Source organism: Bombyx mori, chromosome 15 (assembly GCF_030269925.1).
Source record: "Bombyx mori chromosome 15, ASM3026992v2".
Lineage (NCBI taxonomy): Eukaryota > Metazoa > Arthropoda > Insecta > Lepidoptera > Bombycidae > Bombyx > Bombyx mori.
Window position 1 is genome coordinate 4636714 of NC_085121.1, and position 13470 is coordinate 4650183.

At 41.7% G+C, this 13470-nt stretch overlaps 1 protein-coding gene across 3 annotated transcripts in view; it reads left to right on the forward strand.

Annotated features, from left to right (window-relative positions):
- Positions 1-13470, forward strand: part of LOC101738715 (PDZ domain-containing protein 8) — a 31299-nt gene that overhangs the window by 12137 nt on the left and 5692 nt on the right. For 2 of the 3 annotated variants that reach the window (XM_021349608.3, XM_004928725.5), the window contains exons 7-12: positions 353-553; positions 906-1112; positions 2092-2735; positions 3329-3551; positions 3676-3784; positions 7028-7138. In XM_021349608.3, coding sequence (XP_021205283.1) covers positions 353-553; positions 906-1112; positions 2092-2735; positions 3329-3551; positions 3676-3784; positions 7028-7138 — 1495 coding nt within the window. Of the gene's footprint in view, positions 1-352; positions 554-905; positions 1113-2091; positions 2736-3328; positions 3552-3675; positions 3785-7027; positions 7139-7424; positions 7512-13470 lie in introns of all 3 variants that reach the window. The other variant, XR_002430893.2, reaches the window with a different exon arrangement.

Genomic DNA, 13470 nt, shown 5'->3' on the forward strand with positions numbered 1-13470 from the left:
AGTATAGTTACAACTTCTTCACGGCAGAAATAGGCGGGATGGTGGTACCTACCCGTGCGGACTCACAAGAGGTCCTACCACCAGTTATTACGCAAATTATAATTTTGCGGGTTTGATTTTTATTACACGATGTTATTCCTTCACCGTGGAAGTCAATCGTGAACATTTGTTAAGTACGTATTTCATATGAAAAATTGGTACCCGCTTGCGGGATTCGAACACCAGTGCATCGCTACATACGAATGCACCGGACGTCTTATCCTTTAGGCCACGACGACTTCAAACCTAACATTAATCAATGTTACCTTATAAGTCCATAATTAATTTAATGTTCCGTAACTTTTTGTTATAGGTATCCCTACGTCGTGGTGTTTTAGTGTTGGATGTAGTGTTGCCAGCAGTCTCCGGTCCGCTTGGCCTCGTTTGCTGCCAGGGTGTCGGCGTGGTGCTGGTAGATACAGTAGTGCCAATGTCGCCGGCATATCGCGCCGATTTACGACGAGACGATGTTGTACTGGCCATCGATAATAAGCCTATTAATAATGTCGCTCAGGTAATCATGATAAAAAAAACTTCAAACTTTAATTATTTTCGTATAGAACAATTAATCATTTTGTGCACAGAGAAACTTTTTGACTTTTTATTTTTATTACGTGGATAGGTGAGCGATCCACCTGGCCTTAAGTGCTCACGGGATTGCATATTACAACATGAAAGCCACCATCCGTGTTTTTTTTTTTTTTTGTTTGTTAATTAGGTGTGTGGACGAGCTCACGTCCCTGATGTTAAGTGGTCACCGGAGCCCATAGACATCTACAAGTTAAATGCCGCCACCCACCTTGATATATGAGTTCTAAGGTCTCAGTAGGTTAGACTAAAGAGTTTTGACATGGTTTTTTCTTTAGGTTGGCAAACTCCTTCGTCTGGTAGAAAGACGTGCTGTCACCGTGCGAGTTCGACGAGGCGGCAGTGGAAACTCAGCGCGCCGTGAAGACAACGCCGTCGAACCGAAACGGATCAAACCTAACTTTTCATTCAGAAGAGTTTCCGAAGTAATGGAGGGAGTTAGACTGCAGGGTATTAGAGCTGCGGCTTCTAAGAGTAATTTACAGGTAAGTTGGAGAAGAATATACTTTATAGCACACCAATATTAGGAAATTATAAACATAACAAAGTAAATTAGACGGTCTTATTGCTAAAAGCCGTTTTTCTTTCAAAGAATCACCGAACAAAAGAAGTATTGTACAAGAATAGTAGGTAGGTAGGATTACAACCAAAGTAAATCTTTACAGCAATTAGAAATGATAATATACCATTTACAACTACCTATATGAAATAATACAAATACAATATTCTGTTTGTATAGGGTAGAGTTGGTTTTCTTTTTTAAATTCTGTTAGTACTTTTAAATACTAACAATTGGAATCGGTAGGCAGCGGCTTGGCTTTGCCCCTGGTATTGCTGTAGTCCATGGTCGACGGTAACCACTCACCATCAAGTAGGCCGTACGTTCGTGTACCTACTAGGGCAATAAAAAAAATTAAGCTACCTTTATAGTATAATCTCGCGTTTTCATCGCTATTTCTGATGCTTAAAATGTCCGTGGTTATGGATTTACGTTAGTTGTAAAAGTATTTTTTCATTATATCTAACGGCCGCGAAGAGCGAAGAAGAGCAGGCAGGTCGGTAGGCAGCGGCTTGGCTCTGCCCCTGGCATTGCTGAAGTCCATGGGCGACGGTAACCACTCACCATCAGGTGGGCCGTGTGCTCGTCTGCCTACAAGGGCAATAAAAAAAAAGATACTATAATGACAATTAATTAACAGTCATATTATACAAGTCGAATCCACCAACGTTTCATTATAATTACTGCTAATATTAAATATATTAAGTAGTTGAAATAGCTTGCGTTTAATCTATTGACAGTGCTATAACAGACACCATCCCTGTAGTACCACTGATAATTGACACTCAAATAATTCGCATAAATGATGAGCGAACGCATATAACGCGAACAAAAAATAAACGTTCAGACATTAAAAATAAATTATTGTACACATCGCTCATTAGGAAAGAACGTATTTTTTGCAGGAATCCGAATCACCGGTTAAAGCTTCTGTTGAATCACACAACGAGACTGACGCACAATCCAAACCAAAAACAGAACCGGTTCGTCAACTTTCCAAGTCAAATGACCAGCCTTCACCTTCAGCCAATTTCGGTCTTCGTAAGCGCCGTTGTTCCGTGGAAAATAAATCTTCCGATAGTTCTGCGGGCAGCACACCACCGGCTTCTGGAGCCAGTACACCCTTACGACAGTCCACCGCTGTGAACAAAACCGTCAAACACCCCGAAATACCTATTATTAGAACTGATTCCTCCGAATGTAAAGTTACGGAGAGAGTTGAAACACTTTTAGATGATGATGAATTATTCGAAACAGGCGGCCCCAGACAATGCGAACATGTTGAGATATGCCAAATGTTTTTGACTAAAAGCATCCAGCTCAAGCCCATCATACCGTTTGATGAAGAAACCGAATTCAAATTGAACGAGAATCATAAATATTTAAATATAAACGTATGGGCAACGGTAACAGGAGAGAAAGATGAAGTTCTGTTGGGATACTTGAATATTCCACTAGCCGCGTTATTGAGCGAATGCCAGGACTCGACAGTTCCACATCATATGAAACGATATCAGTTTTTACCTCCCGATGTCGATATTAAATTTAGGTAAGGTCATTTACTTAGGTTCGACGCCGTATCTTCTATATCTTATTTCCTTTTCAACATAATTTTTTGTTATAGAAACATAGCTGGCGGCCCGGATGTTAAGTTGTTATCGGAGCTCATAGGCAAATAAATGCAACTCTCATGCCTTCAAACCACGGTGAAGGAATAACATCGTGTAGTAAAAATCAAACCCGCAAAATTATAATACCACCACCCTGCCTATTTCTGCCGTGAAGCAGTAATGCGTTTCGGTTTGAAAGAAGCCGTTGTAACTGTAATGAGACCTTAGAACTAATGTCTCTGGGTGGCGGCATTTACGTTTTAGATGTATATGGGCTCCGGTAACGTCTTAACACCAGGTAGGCCGTGAGTGCGTCCACCAACGTAAGCAATAAAAAAAAACCGCTCCCTCAAGTTAGGAGGTGGCATTTACTTTGCCATGTCTATGGATTCGCATATTCGGTTAACATCACGTAAGCCGTGAGCCTTATGATCAACACTAAAAGAAACAGCCGTAGGTAGCTATTCTCTCTGCTGAACCTTGTGTTGGAATTCAAAGAATTCCGAGTTCAGAAGTTTATTTTCCATTGCAGCAAAAGCCACAAACTGGCTTCACATGCAGGCTTCGAGCCATGTCTATGTTTTGGAGACGCTCTGGTTTGGTGGGAATGGGATGGGGCAGCTACTCGCAGCGCTCCTCGTCCTCCTGTGAAAGACTCAGCGCCTCCTCGGCCCCCCAAATTGACCAGAGCTGTTCACGATTTTGTACGAACTCACTTCCACAGATCTACTCAATGCGATTTTTGCAATAAAAAGGTAAAAAAAATTACAATAACCTGTTTTAATATTGGTAGCTTATAGAAAAATTAACAAACTTACTTTGATATATAAAAAAAAATATTGTTTTATAGCTTACTAATTAAGCCTACTTCATCAACAGATTTGGTTGAAAGACGCAATGCAATGCCGTAGTTGTGGTCTTTGTTGCCATAAAAAATGCGTTACAAAGTGTCAAGAGTCTTCGCCGTGCGTACCTAAACAAGACTTAGGTAGGTAAACAAGTAAACTAATCTATAATTTCACAACAAAATAGGCATGTTTTCATTTAAAAAATCTTCAAACGTTTTGTATTTGCGTGATCTTTATTGACAGGACAATTCTTCATGCACGGGCCACATAATTGGCACAAAAATGGCGGTTCATACTGCAAAGCCGAATAAATTATGTTTATTTTTATCTGCAACAAAACACCAACTGTTCCTCTTTACTCCACACAAAGAAGATTCAATAATTTTGATGTCTCGAACGGTTCGGGTTCCTTAGGTATGCGCGGAGAGACTTTGTTCTTTCTGCTTTTTCTAGCGTTTGTTCCACGTGGAATGTTCCGAGGAGCTATTAAAAACGATATCTAAGTTGCTTTTTCACTGTCGTACCATCAATTACCGGAGTAGCTCGCAAATTTTACTTAGAACCACTCGCTTACGGCGCAGTGCGTTTTCAGCAGAGAATATACCTTAACACACGCTGTCTATGGTTTCTCATCAAACAAGATCTGAGGGTAATGAACTGTGGACAACACCTCGGTTGTGCCCTTGGCAATGCCGATGTCCGGTGACCGCTTTCATCAGGTAGTCGCAGGAGGCATGCCTATTGCGTCAGCCAGATAGATATATCATGATCTCTTCGGAAACCAATTTCTGACGTCAATGAGCTAACTTGGCACGGTCATATTAAGTACGTCTGTTCACTTACTCTATATCTTAAAGTTTTAGCCGTACATTTCAACTGTTATTATAAAATTCAAATCAGTATTAGTAATCTTATCCTCTCTGAACGAATTGCTACATGTTTTTCCAAGAAACTCTGAGTCATCTTGGAATATTGGATTTTACGAAACAAATCCCGTCGTGTGACCTCACTCTGAGGTCTTTATGATATTTCCGTATAAATGTTCTGAAGCTTAATTTCAGGCAAAGGATGTATCAGCGAAAAGCAAAACTAACTGCTCTTGATTAAAACCCATAAAAATTGATTCATCTTTATCCTCAATGTTTTGACACTACTATCAATTCTTATATTATATTATTCTATAATTACTATGGCATTATTAGGTACAAATTTCCTATTGCAATTTTTGTTGCAGTTCCTGATCTTTCTACCACATTTAATTTTTACTAATTTGTCTCAGTAACATAACCTATTAAAATACCATTTAAAAGACGCATAAAAAATAATACATTATGATCTAAACATGTCATTAGTCTGTACGTTTTCAGAAAAAAAAAAGATTCAAAGACGTATATAAATAAATAACGTTCGTCGGGTAGTTTATTTTTACTTATTTTACACTTGAAAAGGACATTAATTTCCGAATTCGTATCGTTCTGAATGTTTTTGAGATCTTGCCAAATATTATACCTTCTGTATATCGAATTGGGTTATTGACCAATTCAGTCAATGACCTTTTAATTATAAGCACGAATTTCAGTGAAGACGTGTTTGAAATACATCGGTTTTTTTATTTGTAAATATTAAGAGCATTAGTGCAGATCGTGTTCCCAAAAGGCAGTATGGTTCTTCTTATTTTAATCATATTTAATAATCTACTGTAATAGGTGTTCAGGAATTGAAAAAAGTTAATCTTTTTTGGAACGGATTTCTTTATCACTAATTTTGTTTGCGACCCAAAAAACACTTTTTTAAAATAATAAAAAACTACACAAAAAACCGACATCTTTTGCAATGATTTTTCAGGCACTTTCCGATGATCTAAGAAATTGAAACTTTCTAACGATTCAGCTTCAGTTTTGAGTATATGCATAAATATACAAAATATTTATAATCAATTACAAAATAGTAATATATTTTTTTCACTAATATACCAATTTATAATTCGTTTCATTATTTTATACTGACTCTTTCTTTTATATTTAATCATTACTTAATACAAACACAAAAAAAACTATAGCAAAAAGGACTTTTCTAACCGGATGTCCATCCCCTCCCTTTTTAATTTCAGGTCGGTCGGCTAGAGAGATATTGCATTTTTTTTGGCATCAAACTGTGCCATTGTTTACCAAATTGTTATATAAAATATCAATATATAGAACGTATGCAAACCTTTCCAGTAGCCGATAAAGATTTTAATATTATTTTAGGTTTAGATTAAAGTAGTTACTTTGCAGAGGAAACCTAACCTGTGTAGTTAAGGTAGAAAATCGAATAAGAAGGGCAGAATTGTGTTACGTCATTATGGTAACTTTAATTACACTACGAATGAGTAACGACATGATGCGAAGTACAGTTGAGCGCACACTTACATAATTTGTGGTTTAAAGAAACATTCAACTTTTAGATTTCCTGAATCAAACTGAATCTAGAGCGTAATGTCGACGCAATGATTCTTGGGTGCGCAATAAATGTGTGTAAGAAATAACACACACAAAGATTCCACGAACACGGCAACTCTTTTAGAGGTTACGTGTGCGACTATTGCCGGCACACATGCGGAAGAATAAAGAGCGTTCCACTTTGGAATAATGTGTTGCTTTATCTAGACAAGCAATGCTGAACCGGTTTATAGATATAGTACTTCTTTTTACATCGTAGTTTGGAGTATCTTTATTTTTCAACAGAGGCGCTATATTGTTATGCGAGACAATTTTGTTTTTTTTTTTTTTGAAATGTCATAAATATACTTTTGATTTTGATATTTAGACAGCACTCACGGGCTTAATTTATTAATCGCTGGTTATACGCAATTATGGACTAAGAAAAACAGTAATTAAGTATTGGAAAATATCATCAAATATTCTATTATAATATCTGATACTAAGAGTCCCAAACAAGTTGAAAAAGGACACTGTAATCACTGTAATCTTATATGAAAACGCAGCTTTTACTCGTCCTTATAAATATTATAAAATACTTACATTACTTCTTTACTTTGCATACCAGAACCTAATATCAATAATTGAAACTGTACTCAATAGTATTTTCTTAGAAATAGGTCAGTGTTAGTTAGAATAAAAATGGATGTGTAAATTCATAAAATAAAATATAGAACTCTGTGTCCAAACAGTTAAAAAATTTGAAATAATATTTATGTGCGATCTTGAAAAATTATCCTATTTACATGGTTCGATTTAAGGCGATGCCGTCACCCGTTCCGTATTGTCAAGGACAAGTTCAATATATACCTATCCAATTTACTGTCGCTCTTTTCAGATGCCAAAAAGTTTTTTAGTATCACGTGAAAACAATTACGCAGTAATAGTTTAATACATTAACAGGCTTGAGCTGTCCTCCTCCTGAACTGATTATGACAGAAGCTGACTCGGTTCCCGATCCTGACTCCGACGAAGAACCCGATAGAAAAGATTCACTTGAAGTTCATGAAGAAGGTGAGAACAATTTCAAACACAACCATTCAAAAACGAATTGAAGTCGACTGAATTAAAAAAAATTCAAAATTCAAATGATTATTCTAGAAAAATCATCTAAAATTTCAAATTTTCACTACTAACAAGGTTAATTAACATAATACGATTTTTGGCGAGTTATGTTCGGTTTTATTTTAATTATTATTTTCACTGATTTACTCGATCGAATTTACAATATACATAAAATTTAAGTATATAATTGATTTTTGTTAATATTATTGTTTACGGTTATGTTCTTTCTGCGCAGACGAATTGCTTGAATGCTGACATTTGGGAAGCAATACACTATTCTAACACACCCGGACTCATTCGACTTGTCCCTACGACTGTGCAGGTTTTATTATATATTTTTAACAACGTTTATCGTGACTGTCCTAATTTGTCCTCATTGTGTAAAGGCATTCCCGCTATTTTGGGAAATTGCAGTAAAATTGTTCATTTCCGTTCCAATTAATAGATGATCAAATCATAAAAATAACAAGTTGTTATAGAATACATATCATTATATTCTACTACGTAAAATTAGAACCATAAGTTAAAATAAACATAATAGTTTATTTATTTGTATATATATCCATATTTAGTTTTGTTTCTGAATAAATTAATTACATATATATTATTAAACACTAAAATGAAGTGTTAATTAAAATATGCATTTTTTAAACAATTACTGTAACAGAAGATCGATTGAACTTGACACTTGCATAGAATAATAATAATATGAAAATATTTGACTGAAAAAAATACTGAGGCCGTGGAGGTAAAATGAATAACAACTATGGTAAATAATATTGTTCGACTTGAAGTTTATTATAAGAGTTGTACATAGTTAATACTTCGAAGAAATAATGTATAATTGACACGAACAGCTTAATTAAAATAAATAACACTTGCTTTTTGTTTTGTTCTATACATAAAATATTTAAAACAGAAGATATGAAATCTCAAGAAATCTCAAGTTTTTATTATCGAGTTTTTTTGGTCTGACACGCCCTTTCTAATATTCATGTCTTTACCACCTGGATTTGGAATATAATTTCGCCATTCCGAGGGCAAGTAGCTCAGGCCTAGCCTAAATTCATAAAATGTAATTATATGTAATGACAATTACAATGATAATAGCTAATTCGTCCCCGGATATAAGAAAGAAAAATGCAAAAAACTTTAAAATATCAAACATAAATGGACCCAAAATAAAACATCATTTTTTTAGAATATTCTTCAGCCATTTGTTCTACTTTATCATAAACTCATATAGCGCTAGCTGTTTTAATAGTAGTTGTAAGATATTTTGTATTTAAAAACAAAACATATTAATTAAACAACGGTAAGGCCCGATTCTGAAAAATTCCATAGTTAGGTTCTATTCCGTTTTGTATTCCAATAATGTTATTGTAACGGGTTAACCGGGATTTGAGTATGGTACACGTCTCTGAGCGTCGTCGTGCATACGCATATTAAGCTATATGCTTGTGTCTGTGTTGAAATCCCGCAGGCGGGTACCAATTTTTGTAATGAAATCTATAACAAATGTTCACAATTGAAGTTCACGGTAAAGGAATACAATCTTGCAATAAAAAACAAACCCGCAAAAAATATCTTTTGCGCAATTACTAGTGGTAGGACGTCTTGTGAGTCCACACGGTTAAGTATCACCACTATATCGTGAAGCAGTAATACTTGCAGTAAGGCTTGAAGCGTGGGGCAACCGTACTGTAGAAACTAAGACTTTAGAACTTATGTCTGATGGTGGGTGGCGGAATTAACATTGTTGATGTCCATGAGCTCCGGTAACCACTTAACATTAGATGGTCCGTGAGCTAGTTCCCCCTCAAAATCAATAACAAAAATTGTTTGCCCGAATACGGAATCTCTAATACCAAAAACATGTATAATATACGAATACCTTGTGGATGTAATGGCGGACTCATTCCGATAGAGGCACCCGTCACATGCGGACGTGCTCATCGTCCACTCGATCGCCCGGTCTTTGTTCGCCCGGCTTTTGTTAGCCCGGCCATTGTTCGCGCGGCCTGTGTTCGTGATACATCTGCCGACCAAGTGTGTTTCCTGGAAGCTTTTATTTGTTTTGTTTTAGTTATTTTTGTGTTCGTGGAACATTTGCCGACAAAGAGTTTTCCTGCAAGTATTTATTTGTTTTGTTTCTTTTTGTAATTTCTGTTTTGTTGTGCTTTTTCTTTGTCCTGTAGTAATCGCGCCGCATTGCCACCTGTGTTCAATAGAACCGCTCAGGTCCGAGAAGTTGGGGCCTCGCCGCAAGGCGAGTGTTTTCAAGACCCGGGGCCGCCCCACCTGGGTACTCAGCGATCATGGACGCTGTATTCGCGGAATTCCTCCGACTTCGCCACCCACAGCTCGCCTCAGAGTTTCTGGCCTTCAAGGCCAATCGCACTGCGAGCCCTCTCGAGGACTCCGCCGCGCTCGCTGCTCCTGCGTCGCCTGTACCTGCGTGCAGAGCTTCTGCATTGAGCACCGCAGCCTCTGTCGTGCCTGCCGCTCCCGTGTCGCCTATACTGGCAAGAAAAGCTGCTGCGTCGTCCGCCGTGACCATCGTTTCAGCTGAGCGATCATCCGCGGCCTCCGTCGCGCCCTCTAAAACACCTACACTTGCTCGTAGGTCGCCTGCACCCGCCTCCTCGTGCTCCGACTCTGACTCGGATATGGAGGTCGACTTCGCCCCCGCCTCATCGACGGATGGATTCACCCTGGTACAGAAGGGTAAGAAGCGTGCCGCGGAGTCTCGAGCTCCCGCGGCCGCTAAAATTAGCAAAGCCGTGAACGCGTCGCGCCCCCGCCCTCAGACTCCCGTTGCGCCCCCAGCCCGTGCCACTCCGTCGCCGCGTCCGGTGGCACAAAATAAAACCCAGACCCCTCCCCCGGTTATACTTCAGAAGAAGGCAGCTTGGGATCGAGTTTGCCTGGCCCTTAAGGCCAAAAATATAAATTTCACGAATGCCCGTAACCTCGCGAACGGCATTCAAATTAAGGTTCAAACACCCGATGACCATAGGGCCCTCTCTTCTTACCTCCGTAAGGAACGTATAAGTTTCCATACTTATACGCTCCAGGAGGAGCGCGAACTCCGCGTTGTAATACGCGGAATCCCTAAAGAGTTAGATGTAGAGCTCGTCAAGGCCGATCTGTTAGAACAGGGCTTTCCAGTGAATTCTGTGCACCGTATGCACACCGGTCGCAGTAGGGAGCCATATAATATGGTTCTAGTCACCCTCCAGCCTACCCCCGAGGGTAAGAAAATCTTCAACACACAGACCGTCTGTAGGCTCTCCGGTATCGCCATCGAACCCCCCATAAAAAAGGCACTCCTAGCCAGTGCCATAACTGTCAATTGTACGGGCACTCTTCCCGTAACTGTCACGCGCGCCCCCGATGTGTTAAGTGTTTGGGCGATCACGCCACGGCCCTCTGCGCTCGCGACCAAAAAACCGCGACGGAACCGCCTAGCTGCGTCCTGTGTCGAACACAGGGTCACCCCGCGAATTACCGTGGTTGCCCCCGAGCCCCTAAAATAAATCGCCGCGTCGCCCGCCAAAACCGCCTCCGAGCTTCCGGCCCAGACATCAAAGCCTCGGCACCCTCTGTGTCGCAGGCTAAGCCAGCGTTCGTTCCGGCGGCGGTGCCCAGTGTCTCGGCCTGGGCAAAACCGCTGCCGTACATGAACACGGCTACAACTCCCTCCTCCGCGATTCGTCCCGCCCCCGCGACTCGTCCCTCTTCCGCGACTTACCCTCCGACCGCGTCCGAAAATCTCGCTTTAGCGATCGACTTCTTTCAGTCGATCAACTTTGAGCGCGTTAACGCTTTGGGCGACGCCATTCGCGCTGCCTCCACTGCACAACACTTTATCGCCGTTGTGCAGGAATACGCCGACGTATACGCGTCATTAAATACGTACGTCCTCCCCTCACTCCGCCGGTAATCAATGGCGTATATAAGTAGAATAAAGCCCCTATCCGTAACGATAGGATTTTTTAACGCTTACGGTCTCGCAAATCAACGTGATCAGGTTTCTGACTTTTTGCGTGACCATCAAATTGATATCTTTTTAGTGCAGGAGACCCTACTTAAGCCTGCGCGCCGTGACCCTAAAATCGCGAACTATAACATGGTCAGGAACGACAGGCTCTCTGCCCGTGGTGGTGGTACAGTCATTTACTATAGAAGAGCCCTGCATTGCGTCCCGCTCGATCCTCCCGCGCTCGCTAATATCGAAGCATCAGTGTGCCGAATCTCACTGACGGGACACGCGCCGATCGTTATCGCGTCCGTTTATCTTCCACCGGATAAGATCGTTCTAAGCAGTGATATCGAGGCGCTGCTCGGCATGGGGAGCTCTGTCATTCTGGCGGGCGACCTAAATTGTAAACACATCAGGTGGAACTCACACACCACAACCCCGAATGGCAGGCGGCTTGACGCGTTAGTCGATGATCTCGCCTTCGATATCGTCGCTCCGCTAACCCCGACTCACTACCCGCTAAATATCGCGCATCGCCCGGATATACTCGACATAGCGTTATTAAAAAACGTAACTCTGCGCTTACACTCCATCGAAGTAGTTTCAGAGTTAGATTCAGACCACCGTCCCGTCGTTATGAAGCTCGGTCGCGCTCCCGATTCCGTTCCCGTCACGAGGACTGTGGTGGATTGGCACACGCTGGGCATCAGCCTGGCTGAATCTGATCCACCATCGCTCCCGTTTAACCCGGACTCTATCCCGTCTCCTCAGGATACCGCTGAAGCCATAGACATCTTAACGTCACACATCACCTCGACATTAGATAGGTCATCGAAACAAGTTGTAGCGGAGGACTTCCTTCACCGCTTCAAATTGTCCGACGATATTAGGGAACTCCTTAGAGCTAAGAACGCCTCGATACGCGCCTACGACAGGTATCCTACCGCGGAAAATCGTATTCGAATGCGTGCCCTACAACGCGACGTAAAGTCTCGCATCGCCGAAGTCCGAGATGCCAGATGGTCTGATTTCTTAGAAGGACTCGCGCCCTCCCAAAGGTCTTACTACCGCTTAGCTCGTACTCTCAAATCGGATACGGTAGTAACTATGCCCCCCCTCGTAGGCCCCTCAGGCCGACTCGCGGCGTTCGATGATGACGAAAAAGCAGAGCTGCTGGCCGATACATTGCAAACCCAGTGCACGCCCAGCACTCAATCCGTGGACGCTGTTCATGTAGAATTAGTAGACAGTGAGGTAGAACGCAGAGCCTCCTTGCCACCATCGGATGCGTTACCACCCGTCACCCCGATAGAAGTTAAAGACTTGATCAAAGACCTACGTCCTCGCAAGGCTCCCGGTTCCGACGGTATATCTAACCGCGTTATTAAACTTCTACCCGTCCAACTCATCCTGATGTTGGCATCTATTTTCAATGCCGCTATGGCGAACTGTATCTTTCCCGCGGTGTGGAAAGAAGCGGACGTTATCGGCATACATAAACCCGGTAAACCAAAAAATCATCCGACGAGCTACCGCCCGATTAGCCTCCTCATGTCTCTAGGCAAACTGTATGAGCGTCTGCTCTACAAACGCCTCAGAGACTTCGTCTCATCCAAGGGCATTCTCATCGATGAACAATTTGGATTCCGTACAAATCACTCATGCGTTCAACAGGTGCACCGCCTCACGGAGCACATTCTTGTGGGGCTTAATCGACCAAAACCATTATACACGGGAGCTCTCTTCTTCGATGTCGCAAAAGCGTTCGACAAAGTCTGGCACAATGGTTTGATTTTCAAACTATTCAACATGGGCGTGCCGGATAGTCTCGTGCTCATCATACGGGACTTCTTGTCGAACCGCTCTTTTCGATATCGAGTCGAGGGAACCCGCTCCTCCCCACGACCTCTCACAGCTGGAGTCCCGCAAGGCTCTGTCCTCTCACCCCTCCTATTTAGCTTATTCGTCAACGATATTCCCCGGTCGCCGCCGACCCATTTAGCTTTATTCGCCGACGACACGACTGTTTACTATTCTAGTAGAAATAAGTCCCTAATCGCGAAGAAGCTTCAGAGCGCAGCCCTAGCCCTAGGACAGTGGTTCCGAAAATGGCGCATAGACATCAACCCAGCGAAAAGTACTGCGGTGCTATTTCAGAGGGGAAGCTCCACACGGATTTCCTCCCGGATTAGGAGGAGGAATCTCACACCCCCGATTACTTTCTTTAGACAACCCATACCCTGGGCCAGGAAGGTCAAGTACCTGGGTGTTACCCTGGATGCATCGATGACATTCC